The sequence below is a fragment of the Schistocerca serialis genome, chromosome 5 (assembly GCF_023864345.2).
Source record: "Schistocerca serialis cubense isolate TAMUIC-IGC-003099 chromosome 5, iqSchSeri2.2, whole genome shotgun sequence".
NCBI classification, from domain to species: Eukaryota; Metazoa; Arthropoda; class Insecta; order Orthoptera; family Acrididae; genus Schistocerca; species Schistocerca serialis.
This window is the reverse complement of record NC_064642.1, coordinates 785,574,508-785,600,964: the sequence shown is the minus strand read 5'-3', so window position 1 is coordinate 785,600,964 and position 26,457 is coordinate 785,574,508. Positions and strand designations below refer to the sequence as shown.

Sequence of the window (26,457 nt, the reverse complement as noted above, 5' to 3'; positions counted from 1 at the left end):
GCCATCAAATATCACTGACACTCTTGTGTTGTCGAATCTTAGAACATACTCTGAGTTCAACATATGCAGGTATCTCTGACAGAATGAACTTGATACAAAGCAGCATTATTTTTGAAACCATCAGTGAGGCAAAATGCAACTACCACTCATTTCACGTGACATTCTGAAATACATGGATCAAGGTAGTCATAGTATCCTATGATTACAAGATTAATGAGTCGCAGTTGAAATCAGTCAACTGATATAAATACCTGCTGTGACAGTTTCTGGGAATATGAATTGGAACAATCACATAAGCTCAGTGGTAGGTAAAACAGATTGTTGGTAGGCTACTATTAAAATGTAGTCAGTCTCCAAAAGGAGTATCGCTTAAGTATATGAGATTCCCACCAGATAGGCCTAACAGGGAATACTGAAGGCAGTGGAGGCCAGTTATCATGTGCACTTTGCTACAACGCAATGTAAATATCACATTAAAATTATACAATTTCTTTTCAAATGTGAGCCGGAAATTGTACTAAAATTACCCCCCCCCTTCTTCGAATGCATGCTGTTAGTCAAGTAAAACAGATGAATAAATGATCTATAGCTCCCTCTTTGTGTTAACTAGAAACCAGTGTCGAGTGTTGCACTGATGGTCAGTCACGCTACGAAAAGCTTGGAGAAGGGATACAGCTGTCTGCTTTTGACAGCGCATGCTCTGATGTGACTGTATCCCTTTTGCCACTATGAGTGCTACGTTGCTTACAGCACAAAATCAGTATTTTCCTTTGAAAGTGCATGTAACATACTGTTCAAGTGTAGAGTATGAGGGAATTTTGTGCAGCAGTTGACATAATGGCTCTGTGGCCAAGTTGTCAAACACACTGACTGGCAGTTCATCAGCTCAGGTTCGATTCCAACTACTTCCATCATTTTTGTTTTCATTTCATTTTATTCCTCATGGTGTTAAACTATTAATCACAAATTTAAATATATCCAAACAGTTCAGTTTATATATGTTAAATTAATATATTACTTCCTTTGTGAGTGAAAAGGAGGTAGATAGAGGTAAAAAAGCGAGTATATGAGAGAATTTAGTATTAAAGTGTGTTCTGTAGGTGATCTGTAGATGGTATGCTAAAAAGGCTCTTTTCTAGTAGATCATTGGAGGTGAAGGTTAGATTTAAAGAGTTAGGATGGTACGGGATGAGGTTCACCAATTTGGCTCAAACTATCTGAACAGAAGTGCATATAGGTGCCTGTCCCTTTCAAATTCCTACAGTATTTCATCTGAATAAGCCTTAGGAAAAGTAAAAACGCACTCTAAGGATTTACATGTAGAATATGAGGCATTTCGAGCAGCTGCTCATGTATCTGCATGGTAGACCAGTGATCAAGTACACCAACAGGCAACTTATCAGTTTGGGTTTTGTTCCCACTGCTACAATATTTTTTTCATTTTATCTTATTCCTCGCAATTTTAAACAACTATAAAATTAGCTACATTTAAATATTTCATTTTATGGATATAAAATTAATACATTCAATTTAGTTCTAAGAAGCACAATTAATTGAGGATTCTATGAATGTATTATAGCCCCTCATATAATTCCCACAGGGACTGGAAAGATAAAATTAGAGTATTTACAGTGGACGCAATGGTACTGATGCAGTCATACTTCCTTTGATGCAGATGGGAACTGAATGGGAAGAAACTCTTTTATGTTGTATTTTGCAACCCTACAATATACATGAAAGTGGTTGATTTATGCCATAATGCCTAGTAAAGTCTAGCATCATGAAATTCTGAATTGTTTATTGAAACATTGAACAAAAGTTATTATAATTGCTAGGCCATAAGGAGTCCAGTCCAGATGCATTTCTGTTACTGTCATATGCCTCCAGTACATGCATGATGCAATGTTCTAGAGTTACGACATGAGTAATGTTTGAAATACAGTGACCACAATTTTCGTTCATTTAAAATATGTAAGCATAACATGGCTTCATCAGGACTTCAACAAAATACTATATGACTAAAAGTGAGAAATATTTCAAACTTGGTGACAACCATCTGCCTTTTTTGCTATCATAACGCAATTAATTCAGTTTTTGTATGAGTCTGAAAATTGTTACAAGAGCCCTTAAATAATTTCTTTTGTTTGAAACTTATGATCCATTAATTTAGTGGATTCTGTATTGAGAGTAGGTCAATAAAGAGTGAGAATAATTTCCTTTACTCACATAATCATTTAAAGTAGCATCAATAGAGACAATGTCTACTTTAATGTAGGCCTTTTTGAGCTATATGCACTTGACCTAAAGTATGTGCGCATCAAGGAAGATTTGAATGACATTACTCCAGGTCTGTATCCTCCATTTCTGATTCAAAACATGCTCTGACGTTAGACAGGGCAAAAAAATAATGATTAAGCTTTGGGTAGGAAAGACACATAAAAATCAGCATTCCTTTTGACATAGCACTAAACAGCAACATTGCTGGTGATGTGATAGCGTGAATTACGACATAAACATTGAATAAATAGATACTCTGGAGGCATTGACTAACTGGTGTGTGTAGGAGTAAGATTACATTATAAGGTCAAAAATTCCATTTGGATTCCATAAGAATGCTATTTCTTCCCTACGCTCTGAACAACGTGGCCTTACGTGGTATTACTAAATAATGTGATTTACATTCCTTGTTTGCGTGTTGGCTTTCTAGTTGGTAATGTTGTAGATTCTTTCATAAAGGTCTCACCAGTCATACAGACTACTAAAACTCACGAAAAACCTCCATCCCTACCTACCATTTCCATTCAAGCATTGTATTTCACGCAATATTTCACATATCACGATACGCATATTACATCAAGAAGGAAAGCCTTCGGAAGGGAGAAAGGAGTCAAGTTAATGTAATTCATAGTAACACACACATACCTGGTTATTCTGCGAAGAGTACTAACAGTCAGCTACTAGTATTGCTCTACCAATAGTTGCAACCCTCGCTGTCAGGTGACAGTCATACTAACTCATAAACCTGAAATTATATCACTACAATTCTGAGCACACTACATAGATATGCCCAGTATGCAGGTTATTCAGTAAACCAGCGAAAGCAGTAAAATTTGATACATTCAGCACATCTGTCGTTGCATCCATTGTTGACGATGTCCCTTCGATGACAGCTGGCTGTCATACTAATACTGATATCGTTCACTGTAATGAGTGAAGCAAGCAGACTTCCATATTCTGAAGTCAATGCACAGTCCACCATAAACTGTTATACCATGAAATCGCAGTTTATTGTGGAAAAGTATCTTCATGATGTTCTTGTTGCAACGTTCTATGAGCGTCTGTTATGTATTCCTGTAGAAGAAAGTAGGATTTTGAAACCACATCAAGCTTGACGTGATGAAATCAATTTTTTGTAAGTGATTGTACATCCATCTTACTTTCGCTATTGCACTGTTCTCATTTGCATGAACGCAAGCACTGTGTGTTGTGCTGCCGACCCCGTGTGACTTGTTCCCATGAAACATCTTTTCGCTGTCATATACGCAGTGCATAGGAGAAAATAAGCTCATTCTCACTCTTTATTGACCTGTCTTCAAATTAATTTTTGCATTTATCAAAATACTTTGAAAATGCATGCCAGCATGTGTCTTCTTTAAGATCATTCACATTTTTGTGAAGGAGTCATGTACCTTCTGCCATCAAACAAAGCTTTTCTTTGATATTTCAGGAAAGCTGAAAGTCACACAGGGCGCTATATGGAGAAGACAGGGATTGGAAATGCAGTCTGTCTTATGGGTTGGCCATGGATTCAACAGTTGTGGCTGCTGATACGTGATCGTATTGTAGCAGTGAAGCAGCAGACAACCTGTCACTGACTTTCTTGCATATGTTATATTTTTGTGCAACTTTGACAGAGGAATCTTAACAATTGTTATATGGTCTTGCATCAAAAGTTTTTAGGATATTCAGTCTGGCAGTTTAAGTGGTACATTCTCATGAAGAAATCTCCTTCTCTTTCCTTTCCTGGAATTCCTAATAAACCCTTTTCTTAATGGCTCATTTGAAATCAATTAGGTGTTGTGTTATCTGTTTCACTCTTTTGATGTATGTCTTCTGTGTCTCCCATGGGAATATTTGCATGTAGGAGAAGGCAACAAAGTGCAAGAAGTTTTTTCTGTCAAAGGTGGCAACAAAACTAAGGATCAGAATGAATGTTAACTTGCATTTGCTTCTTAGGTGATGATCATTGCAAGTGACTTCTTGTCAAACATCCTATGAATCTGCATCCGTATGCTTTTACCCTAACAATAGTTACACTGGTTTCTGAATATGAAGCTATGTGAGCATTGATTCAAATGGCCTCGTCTTCCAGTGAAGCCTTATCAATTTCCACTAATTATTGACACCAATTCAAGATATTCAAGGACACAGACAGAAATAAAAATAAGCATTTCAACATTGGTATAAAATTTCAGTTAAAAAGACTGCCCTTACCACAATGCCATCAACTTCTTTTCCCTTTCATTCACACTCAACAGAAAATTGCAGCTATATCATTATCTATCTCAAGTTTTCAACTTCAAGTGACATGAACTTCCTTATACCATGTAATCAGTATTGAGACTATCGGAATTAATGAATACAATTATTCACATCAATATTAAATAGCCACATTTTAATACACAAAGAACTTAAGAAATAAATCGGTCGGTAATAATGCAGTTTTTCGCTTGTTTTGATGTCACAGACATCATAATACAACCTCGCCTGGATATTTATGATCAAAATAGGCATTCTTAGATTGAACGACAGAACAACAGTCTGCTCTGCAGAAATGTGAAGCTTTAGAGTATGCTGAACTGACCAATGAGTACTACTACCATTTATTTTGTTATAATGTGGAACATCGTCTGAGAAAATGTGAAAATTTAAAATAAAGAATGATTAAAATCTTAACAGCCTAGTTAGCAGACAGTAAAACATATTGACATCTCAGGTACACCTAGCGTTCAATATATTTTTGTTTCTGTCCTAAAAAATATATTTCTAATAACATATTTTAAGTGAAAACTAACACGCTCTTTGTTCATGCTTTCATTTGTGTGTCGTCATCTGAGCGACCTTGCATTGACTGTCCAGTTACGTTTCTAAAATTATGAAACATTTTTGCTTGAGGTATATACTCGTGGTATTCTGCTATAGGTGTATGTGCAATTATACCAACAAATTTATCAGTGTTCAAAATAATATCAATGGAAGCTTTTCTGATGTGTATTGTTTATTTCCCTTCTTGACCTCTAATGCTATCTGAGTTTACAACTATTAGGCATTCGACAACTGCTCTCATCTACACATACAAGTTTGCTGACTACTTGTGGGTCCTATGCATGAAAAACAGGTTGTCCTTCTCTCAGTCTCTGTGTGATATGTCTCAATGGCTTCAAACTTTTGCCTGTATAATGTGCTGTTTTCACAGACACATGCAAGTGGTGGCTGACCTGAACAACATGTCCTGGAGGATCCGTGCTGTTGATGTTTTACCAGAACCCAGTAGGCCATTCTCTTCAAGACTAGTACTGCAGCAGAGGAATGAGGTACAGCGTACTCAGGAGGCAGCCTCAGGCAAACAACTCCTAAACCCACTTCCTTAGCTATCAATTCTTGTTTGAGTGTCTCCTCTGTTTTGCCTTAAATCTGTAAGTTATTTTGGCACACATTTAGTAACTATGGCATTTCTCATTGTGCTTCCTGTTGCACAGACTTACCTGCATATAATAACTGTTTACAGGTCATCAGTATATAATAGCCTGCAATCCCACATCCCAAATCCTAGATGAGAAACCTTTATTTATTTACTTTAAGAATGTCTCTTAGGTCAATATATAGCTTTGTTACATTTCCAAGAATTTTTGTATGATTATATCAAACATCTGCAGTTTTATGTTTTAGCATGTATAGGCCGCAAACATAGCTATAGCCTGCAATATTAACTAACTAGATAACAAAACCCAATCGCAAAATTTTTACTGAAAAACTCTATGTCTCTTTTCTAAAGAAATGTTCACTCAATTTTGCATCACCACATGCTATGCATGTATGTTAATGCTTATAATAGCGTAGCTTTTAGTTTCCAAATGCTATGTATGAACATATAGAAAAAAATTTTATGCCATAATTTGTTTTAAATTCTCTAATATAGTGTGAAAAGTTAGTAAATTTGGTACTCATTTTTGCTTTATGTGATCTCATGTTCATGTTGAATGCAGAATCCAAGGATTCGTGTATGTAAAAGGGGCAAAAATGTTTGAATAAAACGCTAAAATATAGTAGTGCTATCACGATTCTGATTATCATTACCACTACAACTTCTGATTCTGAATTTCTGCAATGTACAAATTTACTATGTGATGCCTTTACTAGCAGAGAAAGTAGATGGGGATCATAGTAAGTGTCAAAGTTACTGTCTTACATGATGAATGTTAAACACTGTCGATGTATATAGTCTAATGACGACAAAAACGTAACAGGACAATGCAACTTCTCCATGAAGAAACAAAAAATACTATATTTTATTCGGCTTCACTGTTGTGCCTCCTCTATTGTCAACCGGAAACCTCTAAATATCCTATCTGGATCCCACATTTGGGTGTCCTGACAATCATATGACTTGGATGATGAGTGATTAACTGGGCAAGATTGCATAAACTTGGCACAAGTTGTCATAATCTGGGACAGTCATGATCATTCTTAGTAAACAACATACTTATCACTTGTTTTAAATTTTGTAACTCAGTAGAAGCCAAGATTCTTCTCAAACAGTTTCCATTTAAGTTTGTGTTAGTTTTACTGCCCCAAGATCATCAACTTGCCACTAGAACACTTCCTTTCTACATTAGTTGAAGCAATCACTGTTGTCCTCTTGCACCTCACTGATTTTCTAATTTAGCATCTTCCCTCCGTTTGGTGCATCTTCTTTGCATGAATTAATACTCTCTCCTTAACAATATTGCAATGCAAGTATCAGTGTGCATGTGCATCTTAACTCTCATCAAAATTTCAAAGACGTTAGTATTTCTCCAATACTATGGTATGTTGAATTCTTTACACACTGAACTATTCACTCTAGAGAGTCGTGTCGTTATTAATATGTGTTCAATCACTTCTGCCCTATAGTACCCCTTGAATTATTGAGAATTAGAGCTAGTTCCTCTATTGGTAGTTACTGGGTGTGTATTACCAAAATCATTTTTCTGTAATTACACCTTACTCATTGATTCCACTGATTTTTTGTTCTTTAGAGGATACAGCCAGATAAACCTGGTAAATACCTCAAAAAGTTTTTTGTATTTTGTTATATCCAATACAAGTATACTGAATACTTCGATGTGGCCCATACAATAAGTATATAAGGTTTGACTCTCTTTGAATAAAGGGAAAAATATTCCTTCTTTCCTTATTTTGGTTTGAATTAATCATTTTACACAGTTACAGATCACTCATTCTACAATATCTGTCAAATCTGGTATACATTCGTAATATTTTTTCTTTCCATTCCCTCATCATTCGCTGAACAGCACAGTGTCCTTTCTTGAGAACAAACTTGATACTTTCACACGAGCACTAAATATAAGGCCTTTTTTTTTTAGAATATTCTCAATCACTGCCAAACTGTCGTCTTTTTCCTGAGTTTTTCTGATTCTAGCTATTAAACTGTCATCAAAACCAAACAGTACATTTACATATTGACTTAAAGCAGTTACATGTTTCGCTCTAGAACTTGATTCAGTGTTCTTTATTGTAGGAATACTCTTCTGACACTCAGCCCATCTTTCACTCAGAATATCCTAGAAGCATTAACAAATGCTGACACTTCTTGATCACCAGTATTACATTTTCCCCATTGAGCTGTTGTTCTTACTAATGTGGGACTGGAATTAAATTGTCAGAAACTGGAGAATTTAATTGTAGCACAGCTCCAAGGTCTTCTTTGATTGCATCTGTGTGCTGTTCCATTTTGTATTTATGGTTGTAGATTTTTACAACTGGGTGCAATGAAAGGATATCTTTGAACACTTTGAATGCTCACCTCTGCTCTTCTTCAACTTATATTCCTGGTTGTTCTTCAGTGAATCGTTCAGTGTTTTGGAAACTTTGGCAATCTGAAATATTAGTCCTTAAGTATCCTGTTAGCGTCTAGTGACCCGATATTACTGCAAAATAGTTTCTGTTCTAGAACGTTCGAAAACCTTTAGTCAACTCAGATGAAGGCTGTTTCCTTGTTACTGTATAGTACATTATGGTGTGACTATGCATTAACTAAACAGAATATATATTATTATATACTGTTCACCCTATGTATGTAGTACTTCTTTAATAAATCAAACTTCGTTAGTAGTTGCAGTGATATTTAACCCAAGGCAAACACTCACACCCAAAGAACAGGCTCTACATCGACTGAAAAAATTGATGATTAATGACTGCCAACATTAAATTTTGGAATGATAATGCAGAACACACTATAAGGTTAACTATCTTTTCTCTTTGGATCTTCAGCAATATAGATATCATTACTTGAAAGTTAACTGGAATAATATTGGGATCAGTTAAATCTTGTAAATAGACAGAATGAAGTTCATTTCATTCATATTTTATTATCTCATAAGAACTGCATTATTCATGTGTTATCAAGTCAAATAGTAACAACAAAATAAGCTAAAGGCTAAATGACACAAGGGCAAATAGGCTTTTGCAAATGTATTAATCCATTTTACTAACTCATGAAGTCAGGTAGTGGATGTGAGTAGCATCAAACAGCCCTAAAATTGTTGAATATAACAATTTTGGATCTCTCTTTTTCCCAGCAGAGATAATGCAAGTGGGCAAAGTATGTACTTCAATATTTATAGCCGTCAATGGCGGCAAATTTGAATTACGTTGTAAACAAGGGTAGAGCTATTCAAAGCGATTCCCTTTGACAAGTTAAAATATTCTTTTAACATGTGCATTTTCAACTTCTCGCGGCGTAATGAATAATCCATTAAATTTTGAGCATGCAGCCGCGCAAATAAAATTTCCTCTACTGATATTTCGGCCGCGTATCGTCCGGCCATCTTCAGAGCGAGTCACAAGACTGACGACAAGGTGCCAAGCGCGGCCTTATATGCTCCACCACGGCGGTACTGCGCATGCGCGGTACAGATGCTGGTCGTCGGCAGAGACATACGCTTACACATGCGCCGCCTGTGGCGAAGGCATACAGACATTCAATTCGCTTACCGATGTTTGATCGGCGGCGGTGACACAATGACGACTTTTTTGCAGTTTAATTAATCCAAGTGCCGGATTCCATACTTTGTCCAAATTAAAACCATTATATCTGTTTATTAAATTGTTGGCTAATCGAATTTCTATAGCTTCCTTGAATACAGATTCCCAAAAAGAAGAGGTGGATGTTAAAATCTTCACTTCACTGTAATTCGTGGAACGACCCGTATCAATACAATGTTCGGCCACAGCTGACTTGTCTGGTTGTAATAAGCGTGTGTATCTTCGGTGCTCCACACACCTCTCATGAATGGCGCGTGTTGTTTGACCTATGTATGACTGCAGTATTTTGGGTTTTCCAACTGAAGGGACTGGTTGTCTTAACATCCCAAAATTGGATGGCTATGATCCTGAAAGAATCAAATGAAACATAGTCATAAATAAATAGTGGTTTAAGTTCAATGAGGAAAAAATATAAATTGGGATTAGTCACAAACAGGAGGCAGAGGTAATTTACCTTGCCCTCCTCGATAGCAATAGCCCTGACTTAGCCTCTACATACAGAGATGTCAAAGATTAGTGATCTATAATAAACTGATTTATTAACTTTATATTTTCTTCTCACTAATGCGTCCATATATACTGTTCTTGTTGTAATTTCTTAGCGTTATGTAAACCACATGCACTCCTGGAGCGTCCATGAAGTTTTTGTTTCCCCCTTAAATTTCATGGACAGTTACATCAGCTGATTTGTGTTACGCTACACATTGCTGTCTAGTGGTGAGCTCGACTGTTGCTTCCTGGCACTGCACAGTCTCAGTTCGTTAATAGTCGCATTCACATATGGAAGACACATGTATGTTTATACCTGGTAAAGTCTCCACGTGCCTCCACACACACGATGACACACTATAAGAGTTCAGCTCCTTCAGTCTGATGTTGCGGTGAAAGGTAAGTGTTATTTATTCATTGCTTTGTTTGCACGACTTTACCTTGTTTCCTTCTGTAGTCCTCTTTATAGTACCACTGCACTCATGTATGACTGCATAGTCTATATCTTTCCTGTTTATATTAGTGCTCTGTGTATATCAGTATAGGATTCGCATTACCTGTCCACCATATGACATTGTAGACCACACTGCAAACTCTCCTGTGACCATGGACTCTCCTACATGGGAAAAATTAAATAAATCTATAATGGTGATATGTTAATTATAATCTGATAAATCCTGTCAGAAACTCTGCTCCTTACTGTTCTGGATAACAGGCTTGTCTCATAAGATTCTTTCTCTCACAGTTCGACAGGTGCGAATGATCACATTGTGCTCGTTCCCACAATTACACCAAGCCACCTTAACAAGTTCAGTGGAGGATCAAGTGACCAGTAACTTAATGGAATACCGTAAACTGGAAATTTTCAGACTGACTCTGAACTTTGACTAGAGATCTAACTTGAGCTAGTGGAATGTCTCATAATCCAGATATTAAACAACCACATCATGACTGTATCAACTTTAATGGCTTGGCTGTCGTTCGAAATGTTTTCCACTTCGCATATAAATGCCTTATACTTCTGTTGTATTTTATGAATATCAAATCTATATATAAACTGTATATTTGTTCACTGTCAGATAACCAAATATTGTACTGAGAATGAAATGTTCCACGACGGCACTGTTGTATACAACATTCTTGGACTACTTGCCACGTCAATTCAGGATGTAGCATCTCCCTTATCTTCTCAGCAGGTTGTCGAGTATGACTTACGCCTCATCTTTCCAGGACTCTGCATATTTTGCTGGATGTAACGTAGTAGAAGGGAAGGAATACAATTGGTGGCTTATCCTGTGAATGTTCAACATTTTCACGTTTCCTTTTGTTGGGGAATGATGACTTCATAGCAGCTCAACTATAGTCATTCTTCCAGAACGCGTACTTCAGATGATTAATTTCGGAGCTCTATGATATAAATTGGTGAGCATTAGCTTTCGGTGGTCAGGATGATTGAGGTGTCCACCCGACTTTTGTTGTACCAAAATTTATTCTGACAGTTCAAAGTGTTAGAGCATAGTGCCCCCCTAATATTGTACCCATTTTCTTACCTATTAGTTGGATTTCTTGGTGTTCGTCTATAGCCTATACCTCAGCCACCAATTCCGCATTATATGCGGCTAAACTAAGTTTTCCTGACTGGAAGTGGATGGTCAGCTTCCATCGTCCGACATCTTCCTGTTGCGCTTCAGTCCCTATGATTCAGATTTGGACTACATCCTGTGGGCTGGTTCTGTTACCGACAGTTCGTGTTCTGGTTTTTGTGACCCAGATTAAACTGGTGATCCTATCTTTTCTGTTTTCTATGGATAGTTATTATAGTTCCCGTTATTATTGTTATCACTGCTATGGGCTTCACCATTAGCACTCTGCTAACTATGGTCGTTAGATTGGTTTATCTGGCCATCATTGTAATCACTGAGAGTACTGTTATAATATTTCCCATTCTGCGAAGAGACCTGTGCCTCTTCATGAGTTAGATAAACTGAATGTAACATAGAAATGAATTCTCCTTTCTTTAACTCAGAAACATTTATCAGTTTCTCGTTAACATAAATGAGCAATTTCCGGTTTTAGGATAACCACATCACAATCTGACACAGGATTGTTCAAAAACCCAGTCTCGTTAAAATATTTTTCAGAGTACTTGTGGAAGCTCCTATAGTGCGACTGGGATGATTTGGGTTTGAAAATTTCTTTGCGCAATCGCTCTTGTACACCAGCCAGCCAGTATTTCACCAAGAACGCCCAGTCAGATTCATCACAAGTTTGGCAATATTCAGCTTCTTCCACATTACACAAAAACGTATTATGATAAGACTAATTCTTAGGGATCTGCTTGGATGAACCTGTTCCGCATGCAGTTCTCTGAGCATCCAACTGTGATCAGGTCATAGCTCCACGAAATGCGCTTATGAAAACAACAGGATGCATACTTTTCTTATCTGGAACATAAACCTGACACTACCAGTGTCTTATTAATTTTTCCTCTACCATCATCATTGTAAAGAATGGGACCACCCAGGTATCACATGACAAATTGTGCGAAAGAGCAGTGGGCACATCAGTTTACACATGCGGTATTTTGTTGGCTTGGAAACGAAGTTTTTCTCCAAACCTGCTGCCTCTGATCTGTCATCATTCACAGTATACTACACGTCAGTTAATCTTTTTTTTCATTTCTGCTGTCCTAATGAATTTTGTAAATCCATATGGAATTTTGTCAAAATTGTCAACAGAGCCAACTTTTCCATTGTAAGTCAAGAATCGATATTTTAAAACACATATTCATCTTTGCTTTGTTCTCATCTACGGGATGAGTTATGTACTACAAAACGAGCGAGTAAACTGAAACCTAGGTATCCTGTCAAGATTATATTTGTATCCTGAAATCTTGAAGCATCTATTATGTCATAACCATCTTTGTGATAGTAAATAAAGTTGGCTATCACAATCAGGAGCTCCTTTTGCACTTAGAAACATTGGGCATTTTTAAATTTGAGAGCGTTTATGTTCATTGTCGCCCAGATGGCGAGTACTAGGTGAGTTTACAGGACTCCACTGTTATAATGTCGTGTACCTTCTTGCTTGCTAAGCCTATTACAATGTGGCGAAGAGTTCTTGGGCTTCCAGCCGAGTGGCGGTGTCTTCAGACTGCGACGTTTCGGCGAGTGACATACTCATAATCTTCTGGTGAAGTGACTTCGCCAGAAGATGATGAGTATGTCACTCGTCGAAGTGACTTCACCAGAAGATGATGAGTATGTCACTCGTCGAAACGTCGCAGTCTGAAGACACCGCCACCCGGCTGGAAGCCCGAGATCTCTTCGCCAGCTGTATACGCCAGGAAAGCATACATTCACATCCTATTACAATGTGATTATTCTCCGTCCTTCTCTCTAACTCCAATGTTATACTGTCATCATTCGTCTGCTTTTATTGATTAGAGGTCAGATATGGCTACTGAACGAAATTCTCACTCTCTCTGTTTCAGTAAAAAGGCAGTGGTTCAGATGTGTGCCTTTTAGAGATATGGTCTGATGTGCTTATAAAATTTGAATGTACTAACAAATCTGTAGAATGGAGGATTAGGATCGACTTTGCTATCTGGTTTGGCGAAAAATATTAAATAGGTATGTGAAGAGGGAATGCAGAAATACACACTACACAAAGCCAAAGATATTTGCTTTTCTGTATGCTTCCAAATCAATTGTTCTGTTAAAAGGTGAGGAAGGTGAGACCAGGTGGCTGGACATATGGGTGAATGTGATGCACAATTGAGCTCTGCTGAGAAACCAATTGAAAAGTGAGGACTGAAAACAAACTTATATACACAGACGCGAGACGCACAATACTGTGAACAGTGGTAGTAATGGGACGGTCAACAGTGCAGGTCAGGTGCATGACGTGCTGTACTGTGCATGTTCAGTATGGACCAGGCATCAGTGTAGGTTATTTACGAGTAGTGCAAACTTCGTATTTGCATTCAGAGGCCAAGATCGACGTGCAATGAAAGGTGACGATGATGATGATGATGTTTGGTTTGTGGGGCGCTCAACTGAGTGGTTATCAACGCCCATACAAATTTCCAAACTTTGCTCAGTCCAATCTCGCCACTTCCATGAATCATGATGAAATGATGAAAACAACATAAACACCCAGTCATTTGGAGGCAGGTGAAAACCCCTACCTTCCCGGAAATCGAACCCGGTACCCCGTGCTCGGGAACGGGAACGCGACCACGAGACCACGAGCTGCGGACTGCAGTGAAAGATCTGAGTTCCAAAGGGGGCAGATTGCGGGGGCACGATTATCTTGAGCATCAGTAACCAAGACAGCCAACTTATTGAATGTTTCAAGAGTCATGACAGCTTACACGAAATACGGAAGGACATCAACTATATGACAGAGATCGTCATACCCTAACACTAACACAAAACTACAGCAGATAAAGTGACTGAAGAGCGCCATAGGCATATGTGAGACCCTGTATTTATCGATACTGTCTCAATAAACGGCCTGCATATCGAACCCATGAGTGATGACAACCAACGCAAATAAGCATAAAACATGGAGTCAGGAGCCTAAATCCTGGACAACTGACCAGTGGAAACATCATATGGTCTGGCAAGTCAACGTTTTCGTTATTTCCTACATCAGGCTGGGTATACGTCTGGAGAACACGAAAACAAGCTTATAATCCTGATTACTTGATTCCAACAGCTAAGCATCGAGGCGGAAGTGCAACATTGTGGGCAGCCATATCATGGTAATCTGCTGGTCCCATCATTGATCTCAAAGGCTGTGATGCACTCAACGGTTATATGACCATTTTAGATGATCAGGTGCACCCACTGATTCGAATGTTGTTCCCCAGCAATAATGCTATATTTCAGGACGCTAATGCACCCATTCATACACAATCGTGGTATGAGGAGCATGCAACTGAACTGCAATGTCTTCCCTGGCAAGCAACTCCCCAAACTTGAATATTATTGAACCCTTGTGAGTGGTATTGGAGTGCAGACCTCCCTTGTCACTACAGGAGTTAGAAGAGGTTCTGATCAAAGAGTGACATAGCATTCCACTGGAGACTATACATTCATAACATACCAATATTCCAAGAAGAATCACAGCTGTCTTATGGGCAGATGAGAGTCCAACCCTTATTAATAAACCATTCCCAAGTAAGTACAGGTATTCACATTATTTTGCCTATATATATATATATATATATATATATATATATATATATATATAATCGCAACATTTAAAATGACTTACATGTTCTGTCAAGAAACGTATTAAATGAAAGCACTCTCTACCTTACATTCAAAAGATGTGCTCCTTATTTTGGTGCTAAATATTGCAGAGGTATAGATAAGAGGGAAGCGGTAAAAGAAATAGCTGTCTACAGATAATAGGGGAAAGAGTACATAAAAAGCTTGACCAGTTTTCCATTCATATACTTTGAATTTTTTTTGTTGAGGTTTTAGTTAAGAAATATGTATCCAAACACTGAAATATTCGAGAATATTTTTGACAATGACAGTGATTGCTAAATCTTGTTACCACAGCTTCAGGAAGTTGAAGATGTTAAACTACTTAAGGTCTAGTATAGATGAAAACAACCTGCCAAATTGCTTTGTCTATAGAATTCATCAAGCTGCTACTTGACTTCAATGACATAATGAGTTTCCTTCTCTCAAAACAAAGGAACGCAAAGTGAAGTTGTGATAAAAAGAGGATTACTGCAAAGGGATATTTCCTAGTTCTTAATTTTAGCCCCTTTTCTGTTACTTATAACTAATACTTGATGCTCCACTGTTAGGTTCAAATCAAATCTGTTCTTTGCTCTACATCACACTAAAAATAAAACCATGTCTGCCAAAAACAATAAGATATGGATTTTGTTTTACATAAATTCTTTTAGATATTTTACACTACTTTCATTTAATTATGCAAAGCTTTATTTAATGTGCTGTGTGCAGTTTTTTTCATGAATATATTTCATTTAAGCAATTAATTTTTGTTCAGACTACTTACAAAATCATCTACATCTGTGTAGAAAGAAACTGCATGGTCATAGTTTTGTGGAAGGCCCAACTTTGGTAGTTCTGTTAGGGACACAGTATCACCTTCTTATGGCTCTGTATGCAGTACACTTCACACAGTGACTTACGTTACACCTTCAATGTGTTTCATAAAGGTATCAAAAGTTTTATTGGGTTTGTGTCACCAATTTGTGGTCTGTCCTGATATGAAACAATTGAAGATTCATGTTGCGCTATTCCTAGATGACAATGTGTCTAACTAGAAGCAATTTATATTGCTCTTGCATGTTTCCCATTTTCATTACTTTATTGCTTAGCTGTTTCCTTCACTTTTAGAATCCAAGTATGAACTTTATCTTTCTTGGTTCACCTACAATCGATTCATCTAACATTCAATACAGTGGTAATATATTTCATTCTAAGTGCACATTTTTATTTCCTGTTTTATAAGAAGGTGTGATATAAATTCACACTCTCATTTGTGTGGCTCCTTTGCACTTCTTTGTCTCCAATTTACTGTGGACAGTGATACAGCAACATGAAGAAGTAGTAAGTTGTCATACACTGAGGTGTCAAAAGTCATGGGGATAAGGATATGTACATATACAGACTGCAGTAGTATCATGTACACATTGTATGAAAGAGCAGTACACTGGCAGAGCTGTCAGTTCTACTCAAATGATTCATGTGAAAGTGTTTCTGACATGATTATGGATGCACGACTGGGAATAACAGACAACATGGAATGGTAGTTGAAGACAGATGCATGGATTCTGGAAATCATTGAGGAACTCAATACTTCGAGATCCACAGTGTCAAGATTGTGCCAAGAATACCAGGTTTTATGCATTGCCTCTCACCATGCACAATTCAGTGGCTGATTGCCTTCACATAACGACCAAGACCAGCAGCGTTTGCATACTCAGTGTTAACAAACAACAACACTGTATGAAATAATTGCATAAATCTATGTGGGACATATGAGAAACCCATCTGTTAGGGCAGTGAGGCGAAGTATGGCGTTGAGCTATGGTAGCAGACAACCAACGTGAGCGCTGCAGTATCTCTCCTGGGCTCGTGACCATGTCAGTTGGACAAGTGGAAAACAGTGGTCTGGTCAGATGAGGCCTGATATCAGTTGGTAAGGTAAAGCTGGAGTATGGCACAGAGCCCACGAAATCTTGGACCCACAGTGTAAACAAGGCACTGTACAAGCTGGTGATGGCTCCATAATGGTGTGGTCTGTGTCTATATGGAATGGATTTGGTTTTCTGGTCCAACAGACGATCACTGTCTGGAAATGATTATGTTTGTCTATTTGGAGACCATTTTCAGCCATTGATGAACTTGATGTTCCCAAACAAGGACGGAATTTTTATGGATGGCAATGTGTCATGTCACCAGGACCTAGTTGTTCGCAATTGGTCTGAAGAGCATTCTGGATAATGTGAGTGAATGATTCAGCTACCCATTGAACATTCATGGGACATAATTGAGACATCAGCACGTGCACAAAATATTGCACTGGCAACACTTTCGCAATTATGCAGTGCTATAGAGATAGTATGGGTCAGCATTTCTGTAGGGCACTTCCAACGACGTGCTGAGTCCATATCACGAAAACTTGCTACATTGTGACAGGCAAAAGGAGGTCGGACATGATATTACGAGGTATCCGATTTGTCACATCAGTGTATTTTTCTGTTGTTGCTGTTGCCCAGAGTTCTAAGGGTCACTGTCGAAGATACATGGTTTTGTATCCCGCCTGGAAGGTGGCGCGTGGGTCTGCTCCTGAAATCTTACAGGTTGGCCGAATGAAGGAAGCGAGTAGAAGCAGGTGAGGTTAAACACGTCGGTACTGCTAGTAAAGTAAAAGTGGTTTTACTATAGCATAAATATATGCAAACATACTAGATAACTTTAGGTGATGAGCATGTAGGTGTGCAACCAAAGTCCTGATGAGAAAGTCTAATGCGATGGTTCTAGGCCGTCTGCTCTTCATGAACTGGGTGAAAGTGGAGCAGTGATCGTAGAGTTCCACAGCATCGGTTAGAGGGCGCTGTGGTCGGCGAAGATCTTCTGCTCTCGTAGTGCCAACCTACACTGTGACATCGGAACTATCGTTACCATATCTAGCAATATTTCTCAGGATGCCTTATTCAGCACTAATTTTTTCGTAATGACCAGGCCAGCTCGGTAACAACTTTGTAGCTCTTCTTTGCACTTTCGCTGTTATACAGAGCTCATTTTTGTGAGATTCACATTGATATTCAGTGTTACAGTTACAGTCAAACGCCTTCATTACTGATGTGTTTTGGTCTGCTTCTCAGAATCCTTATTTGTTTCACTTATCAGAATACTGTATGAGGGTTTGCTGAAAGGTTATTCCCCATAATTTTTTATTCTGTTCTCATTATTGGTTTAGATATTATATATCACACATATTACTGAGTCGACTTTCTCGCTTCACTAACGCAAGATGCAACACTTTACAACTAGAAGTCTCTGAATTTTAGCATGTAACATGGCAGTGTGTAACATAACTACGGCAGTGCATGAGAAACGGCGTGGTGTAATCGTCTTCCTAACAACACAAAACTTTGTCCACACACGGAGCATCTTCCTCTAGAGCATGCAGTGCCAGACCTTACTTGAGCACTGTGACATCTGCAACAATCCGACAGCTCGTGTTCAGCAACATTGATCTTCCTCCACACAGTTGTGACTTGGTCTCATCTGATTTTCATCTGTTTCCACAACTTTGTATACACCACACAGATTTGCTGGATCATAAGGTGGCTCGGTGGTTCAGTAGAAGATTTCTGGCAAAATTACAGGACACACAAACAAAATACTGCAATAGAGACCTGACTGAAATACTGATGGTACAGCTCACTCAATTTTCTGCACTTGTGAAAGATTTCTCTCTAGGACAGCATATGGGCATTACAAGGGCTTTACACCAGATCATATGAATGGGGTATGTAGTTAAGTTATACAACAGTACAACGTCCTTGCACTGCAGTGAAGGAGGCTTACGCCTAATGGATATTCATCAGGTGACAATAGGCTTATTCATCACCATTTTCAAAAAAAAACCATGACCGAAATTCTATGACAATGTTAAAGCTTCTTAATTTAATACAACCGAGGCTATCAGGCTATATCCTACTGTAAACATTGTAGCTAAAAATTTTAAGTTTAAACGTGTTCACACATATTTTGCAAAAATAATCTACATTCAAAGAACACATAAGACTACACGAAATATAACCAACCGTACTTCACACACTAGTAAAGAATAAAATGAAGAACAAAATGGAGGCAGAGAATAAAAATAAAAATTGGAGAATACATAGAAAAAAAATTCGCTGCAAGGTTTAACAACAGAAATAAGATGTACTTGATATGCTGTGAGCAATGACTATACCACAAATAATAGGTTCCAAGCAATAGGTGTAAGCTATTCCAAGTGGTGTTAAAATGATGTATCAGGGAACACATTAGTATGCCAATTTGCAGATGAGGTTTGTAGCTCTTTATGAAACAGTGTAAATGAATAAATCGATTTTAGAAGAAGAAATGACTGAAGGTACATCACTTCTGCAAGACTGTCTTCGCCAGTTGTTATTTATCTCTAAAATTAAATTAATAATGCAGTTCACAAATTTATTATATGTGTATTCTGCATAAGATATTTAGACTCAACTGATGAGTACAAACTTCGTATGAAATATGAATTCTGTAAAATATAGTGGATGAGATCACAATAGAAACTTTGGTCATATGTTAGAAATATATTTGGTAAGTAAGGACAGAATAAATTTTGCTGAAAAGGGACAACAACCTGCAACCAGAACTACTGAATATTGACAAACACCACATGTTCTTTAAATTTATGTGTATTATGTTTATATATGTCTTTCATGTAAATGTATTTTGCGAAAATTCAAGCATTATGTTAACTGAAAAAACTAGTTGTCACATGAGCCTCACATGCATAATGTCCCTGGTTCAATCTAAAAGAACAATGACATTCAATGCAATGACCTCCATCTATGCAACCAAATGTCTGAGGTCGTATACTGCCATGTGGAGATGTGCAGCAACTAAATAAGTGAAAAATAAACTGCTGAGTATATTTGGAAAACTATGTGGTGTGACATAGAAAAACTGTCTGTGCTACAAAAAAGTAAAGCATGATAAAAAGTTCTTAATGTCACAGTACAACATAATGAAAAACATAAGCAAAATTTTGTAGCCTCAGATACTTGTGTTATCCGCTAAACTATAGATATGCACCCTGCATCCGTATATGTGATGAGTAACTCCAGAAACATACTGCAGCTCATCGACAGAATCATATCTTACTGAATTAACGTTGCTACAATAACAATGTTAAAATTGCAGCCTAGAAAGGGGGCTTCAGAAGTTTTGATAGTCCCTTACATGGACTGTTCTATCCTGTAGAACTGATACACTTCATTTTCCGAAATATTTCAAAAGTAAAAGCTAACATTCATTAATATACTACAAATAATGACACCTACACTAAGACTTAACTGTTTAACGAACCATAAGAACTTGCAAGATAAGTAGTTCAATAATGAAGATCCCATGTTCTAGACTGGAACGACGTTTTCATGTTGATTCATTTGTCTGCATAGTAGGCAATAGAAATATTGTAGTGCATCAATTTTTTTCATGTTCTTTCAAATGTATAGCCTTTATTCCAGAAATTAACTCAACTCAAAAAGGCATAGTCGACATGTAATACGATGAACCCTTATCTCTGACATAAATTTCACAAATCTGAAATGTCCAATAAGCGATGACATCATATGAATTGAAATTATCTAGCCCTTTTACTTTATCGACTTTTGGTCTACATACAAGAGCAGCAGTGACACAGCTGTTACCAAGTTCATTCATATCCTTGTTAGCAAGAGTGGAGCCTGAACATAAAAGTACAGCCTGAATATAAAAGTAACAATTTGAAAACATCACCTGAATATGAGTTTAAATACAAAGTCTTCACAAATTCTTCAAAAACACTAAAAAATTAACTGGAAAAAACATTATTAATTGAAACAAAAGTACATCAAAATGATTGAAATTTCTTTATTTTTTACAAACACAAAGTATTTACAACAGAAGGTAAATATATATGATGTAACTAAAATAATAAATAAATAAATCGTTGTTAGTTAAAATACTAAGAGAAATCAGTTACATGTATAAAGTTGTAATTTTTTATGCTTAAGCCCTGGTATGAAATAAAAACAAGTTTATCATGTAATATGTTTAAAGAACGTCTGTCTTATGAATGTATCAGTCATGTGAGAAAAGTTTTTTAACTAACATAAAGGTACCTTTCTTACTACAATTTGTTCCAAGAATCTCTAAAGAAGAAACTCTAGACACACTATTAAATTGGAATGAGATGTTCAAATTGACAAACACTGAAAGAAGCAACTATTTAGTTGATGAACTTGTGTACTATATAATATTTATTTTATATAAAAAGAGGCTAATTAATTCCATCAGCAAACTGAAAGAGTTCAACACAAATTTTTATTTACAAACTAGTGTAGGAACTGGTTACATAAAGTATTGGAAAATGTTGAATGCAAATTTTAAGATCTATGTTTGTAATAGCAATGATGATTTATTTTGTAGTTTTAATAAATAATCAACTAATTCATCTGAAGATTGTGATGCAAGGGAATTTTCATCTACCACAGATCATATAATAGATTTACTCTTTAGAGATGAAAATAAACTAATAGATATTTTACAGTTTAAGGGTTCTTAAAATAATTTTATGGTAATATTTCGATTTTATTTGCTATGACAATTTTTTTCATAATCATGATGACTTAACATATGTTTATTCATTTCTGTATTATATTTTTACAGTTCTTATTAACTTCACACTTCTATATTCATCTTTATTATTGCATAAAAATTTATGATAATCCTCAAATGATAACCTATTTTTAAAACTCATGTTCTATATTTTTAGACTCTACTTTTTTCATCAAATTTATTTGGATACATTGTTGCTCTTATTTCTAAATATTGTGCCACAATTTTTCACACACACACACACACACACACACACGCACACACAGAAATACTGAATAAATCAGCCATCACCAATATTCTTTCTTGGTTTTTCAGAAAATCATCACTAATCATGCAACTGTCTGTGTTATCATAAAACATTTCTGCATATGCATTAATTCTTCGGCTAAATTTGAAATACTCACTCCAACATAAACTGGTTTAGCATATAGAGCTCCACTCTTTTAGACCTGTAATACAACAAGATTGTCTTACTTTAAAAATCACCACATGCTTTCACATTTCCTAGAAACACAGATTAATTTTATATCTATTGTGTTTCTTATATTTTCCATCATTTTTCCAAACATTGATTTATAGATTAAACTGTAGAAATAATTCTAATGATATGTAGCATTTGGTGTCATCTGCATATTCATATATATTTCGTTAATCTATCACATTGGTTGTATTTTAAAATTTGACACATATTTGTTAGTTTTTATTCTAGTTTTAACTAATGTTTCAAGTTCTATAGCTATATACAGTCATCTGCTCCAACAATTATTTTATATTTATGAGTAAGTGTTGATCATTCATCTGAATATTCTTCAACAACTTCTAAGATATATCCTAAATCTTAATGTATCTTTTTGAAAAATCGAAATAAACTTTTGGATAGTTTAACCCTCGACCCGCTATGTGTAAAAAACTGAGGCGTCATCATTTTATACAAATTATTAGCATCTAATTACAGGGTGTTCCTAATGAATTTTCCAGGTTCAAAACGTTGTAGATAGAGAACCAATGTTCGGAATGACGTGAAATTTCAACAACATATTACTGACGCAAATGCAAATGTCATGGAACAAAAAAATTAATAAAAATTTGACCTATAGATGGCACTGTAAGCGCTAGAATATGCACACCAACAGATGCATATCACATGGCTGTTCCTCAGTTTACATCTGAGATGCCCAACATGGCTGTCTCCATGAAGGATCACCTCCTGCTGTTAAAGTTCATTTACGTGAATGGCGACTGTGCACCACTAGCCCTGCAGAAGTTCCTAATATTCAAAGATTTGGAAAAAGGCATTAGTCTGGTATCTGCTAAGGGACTGGATAAAATGATTATAAAACTCGAAAAGATAGGTTCTTTCGAACTGCAATGTGGCAGAGTAAAGAAAGCAGTTGAGTCTACATCTGTCGATTATGTGGCCACAGCATTGGAGGTGGGGGGGGGGGGTTGAGCAGTGGCGTGTAAACATGCAATGCACAGGGATTTGCCCAAATGTTGGTCATGCATAAAACCTTTGCTTCCTGCTGACCTGTCAGCAAGATGAACTTCGATCTGGAATTCTTGCATGAAAGTGGACAATGGATAGCCATGGAACATGCTGTGGAGACATGAATTCCATTTCCATTTCCAATGTCATGTCACTATGCAGAATTGCAGAATATGGGCAAGAGAAAATCCACAGATGCAGCTATCTGTAGCACTTCATTCTGCAGAGGTGGCTATGTGGTGCACATTAACGGCATCGTCTATCAAAGGCCTCCATTTTTACAAGCAGACGAATCCTGCAGACCCTCTTACTAGTACCATCACTGGTAAATACTACGAGAGTCTTTTACACGCCAACATCCATCCAACAATTCAAGAGCATGGATTTTTGGGTTGGATCATTTTTATGCTATTTGGCGCTCCTCCACACGTCGCATGGCCGGCGAATCGCCTGCTGTAGAGGTATTTCCCTACAGCCTGACTTTCCAGAGTACCTGATCTTAATTTGTGTTACTTCTATCCGTGGAGTTAAATGAACGATGTTGTGTTCAGTGCTCCAAGTACGTACATAACTGAACTGCAGGGACACATTGCTCAACTCATTCTGAAAGCGACCCCTGAGACACTCTTATCCGTTTCAGAACTTGGTGTTACTCGATTTCAAAATGTGACAGAAAAAGGTAGACAGCATTCTGATTATGTCTTGCACCAGTCTCACAACAATTAGAAACGGATGTAATTTTTCTCTTTACGTGGTTTTTGTTATTAGTAAAATTGCTTTTTATTCAGTTTTAAGATTTGGGACACTTAAAAACCGAGTTTGCCCATCTGATGTGGTATGACATGGCGTGTGTACTGACCAAGAGTGTCACAATTGTGAACTACCGACCTTTACCGACATTTACATTGAATAGTAGGTATGGTATAATGTGCAGCTCAAACCATAGCTGTCATATTGCAATCGATCTGTCATCATTTGTAACCAATTTCATTTTCCTTAAGACGCTCACACTGCCATCTATTGGTAAAATGTTTGTTAAATTTCTTTTGTTCCAATGACTTTTTCCCTAAGTCGATAATGTGTTGTTGGAATTTGACACCATGGTACTCTATCCTGCGCAAGCTTCTTCATCTCCCAGTACCTACTGCAGCCTACATCCTTCTGAACCTGCTTAGTGTATTCATCTCTTGGTCTCCCTCTACGATTTTTACCCTCCACGCTGCCCTCCAATGCTAAATTTGTGATCCCTTGATGCCTCAGGACATGTCCTACCAACCGATCCCTTCTTCTAGTCAAGTTGTGCCACAAACCTCTCTTCTCCCCAATCCTATTCAATACCTCCTCATTAGTTATGTGATCTACCCACCTAATCTTCAACATTCTTCTGTAGCTCCACATTTCGAAACTTCTATTCTCTCCTTGTCCAAACTATTTATTGTCCATGTTTCACTTCCATACATGGCTACACTCCATACAAATACTTTCAGAAACGACTTCCTGACACTTAGATCTATACTCGACGTTAACAAATTTCTCTTCTTCAGAAACGCTTTCCTTGCGATTGCCAGTCTACGTTTTATATCCTCTCTACTTCGACCATCATCAGTTATTTTGCTCCCCAAATAGCAAACCTCCTTTACTACTTTAAGTGTCTCATTTCCTAACCCGACTTATTTTTACTACATTCCATTATCATCGTTTTGCTTTTGTTGATGTTCACCTTATACCCTCCTTTCAAGACAATGTCCATTCCATTCAACTGCTGTTTGCTGTCTCTGACAGAATTACAATGTCATCAGCGAACCTCAAAGTTTTTATTTCTTCTCCCTAGATTTTAATACCTACTCTGAACTTTTCTTTTGTTTCCTTTATTGCTTGCTCAATATATAGATTGAATAACATTGGGGATCGGCTACAACCCTGTCTCACTCCCTTCCCAAACAGTGCTTCCCTTTCATACGCCTCCACTCTCATAACTGGTTTCTGTACAAATTGTAAATAGCCTTTCGCCCCCTGTATTTTACCCCTGCCACCTTCAGATTTTGAAAGAGAGTATTCCAATCAACATTGGCAAAAGCTTTCTCTAAGTCTACAAATGCTAGAGCCGTAGGTTTCTTTCTTCTAGGATAAGTCGTAGGGTCAGTATTGCCACACGTGTTCCAACATTTCTACGGAATCCAAACTGATCTTCCCCAAGGTCCGCTTCTACCAGTTTTTCCATTCGTCTCCAAAGAATTCGAGTTAGTATTTTGCAGCTGTGACTTTTTAAACTGATAGTTCGGTAATTTTCACATCTGTCAACACCTGCTTTCTTGAGATTGGAATTATTATATTCTTCTTGAAGTCTGAAGGAATTTCGCCTGTCTCATACATCTTGCTCACCAGATGGTAGAGTTTTGTCAGGACTGGCTCTCCCAAGGCCGTCAGTAGTTCCACTGGAATGTTGTCTACTCCGGGGGCCTTGTTTCGACTCAGATCTTTCAGTGCTCTGTCGAACTCTTCACGTAGTATCGTATCTCCCATTTCATCTACATCTACATCCTCTTCCATTTGCATAATATTGTCCTCAAGTACATCGCCCTTGTATAGACCCTCTATATACTCCTTCCACCTTCCTGCTTTCCCTTCTTTGCTTAGAACTGGGTTTCCATCTGAGCTCTTGATATTCATACAAGTGGTTCTCTTCTCTCCAAAGGTCTCTTTAATTTTCCTGTAGGCAGTATCTATCTTACCCCTAGTGAGATAAGCCTCTACATCCTTACATTTGTCCTCTAGCCATCCCTGCTTAGCCATTTTGCACTTCTTGCCGATATCATATTTGAGATGTTTGTATTCCTTTTTGCCTGTTTCATTTACTGCATTTTTATGTTTTCTCCTTTCATCAATTAAATTCAATATTTCTTCTGTTAGCCAAGGGTTTCTACTAGCCCTCGTCATTTTACCTATTTCATCCTCTGCTGCCTTCACTATTTCATCCCTCAAAGCTACCTATTCTTCTTCTACTGTATCTCTTTCCCCCATTCCTGTAAATTCCTCCCCTAAGCTCTCCCTGAAACTCTGTACAACGTCTGGTTCTTTCAGTTTATCGAGGTCCCATCTCCTTAAATTCCCACCCTTTTGCAGTTTCTTCAGTTTTAATCTACAGTTCATAACCAATAGATTGTGGTCAGAGTCCACATCTGCCCCTGGAAATGTCTTACAATTTAAAACCTGGTTCCTAAATCTCTGTCTTAC

General features: G+C 37.3%; 1 protein-coding gene across 1 annotated transcript in view; it reads left to right on the top strand.

Annotated features, from left to right (window-relative positions):
- Window positions 1-26,457, top strand: part of LOC126482223 (atrial natriuretic peptide receptor 1) — a 1,286,869-nt gene that overhangs the window by 701,192 nt on the left and 559,220 nt on the right. The window contains exon 11 of the mRNA XM_050106202.1: window positions 5,477-5,594. Coding sequence (XP_049962159.1) covers window positions 5,477-5,594 — 118 coding nt within the window. The remainder of the gene's footprint in view (window positions 1-5,476; window positions 5,595-26,457) is intronic.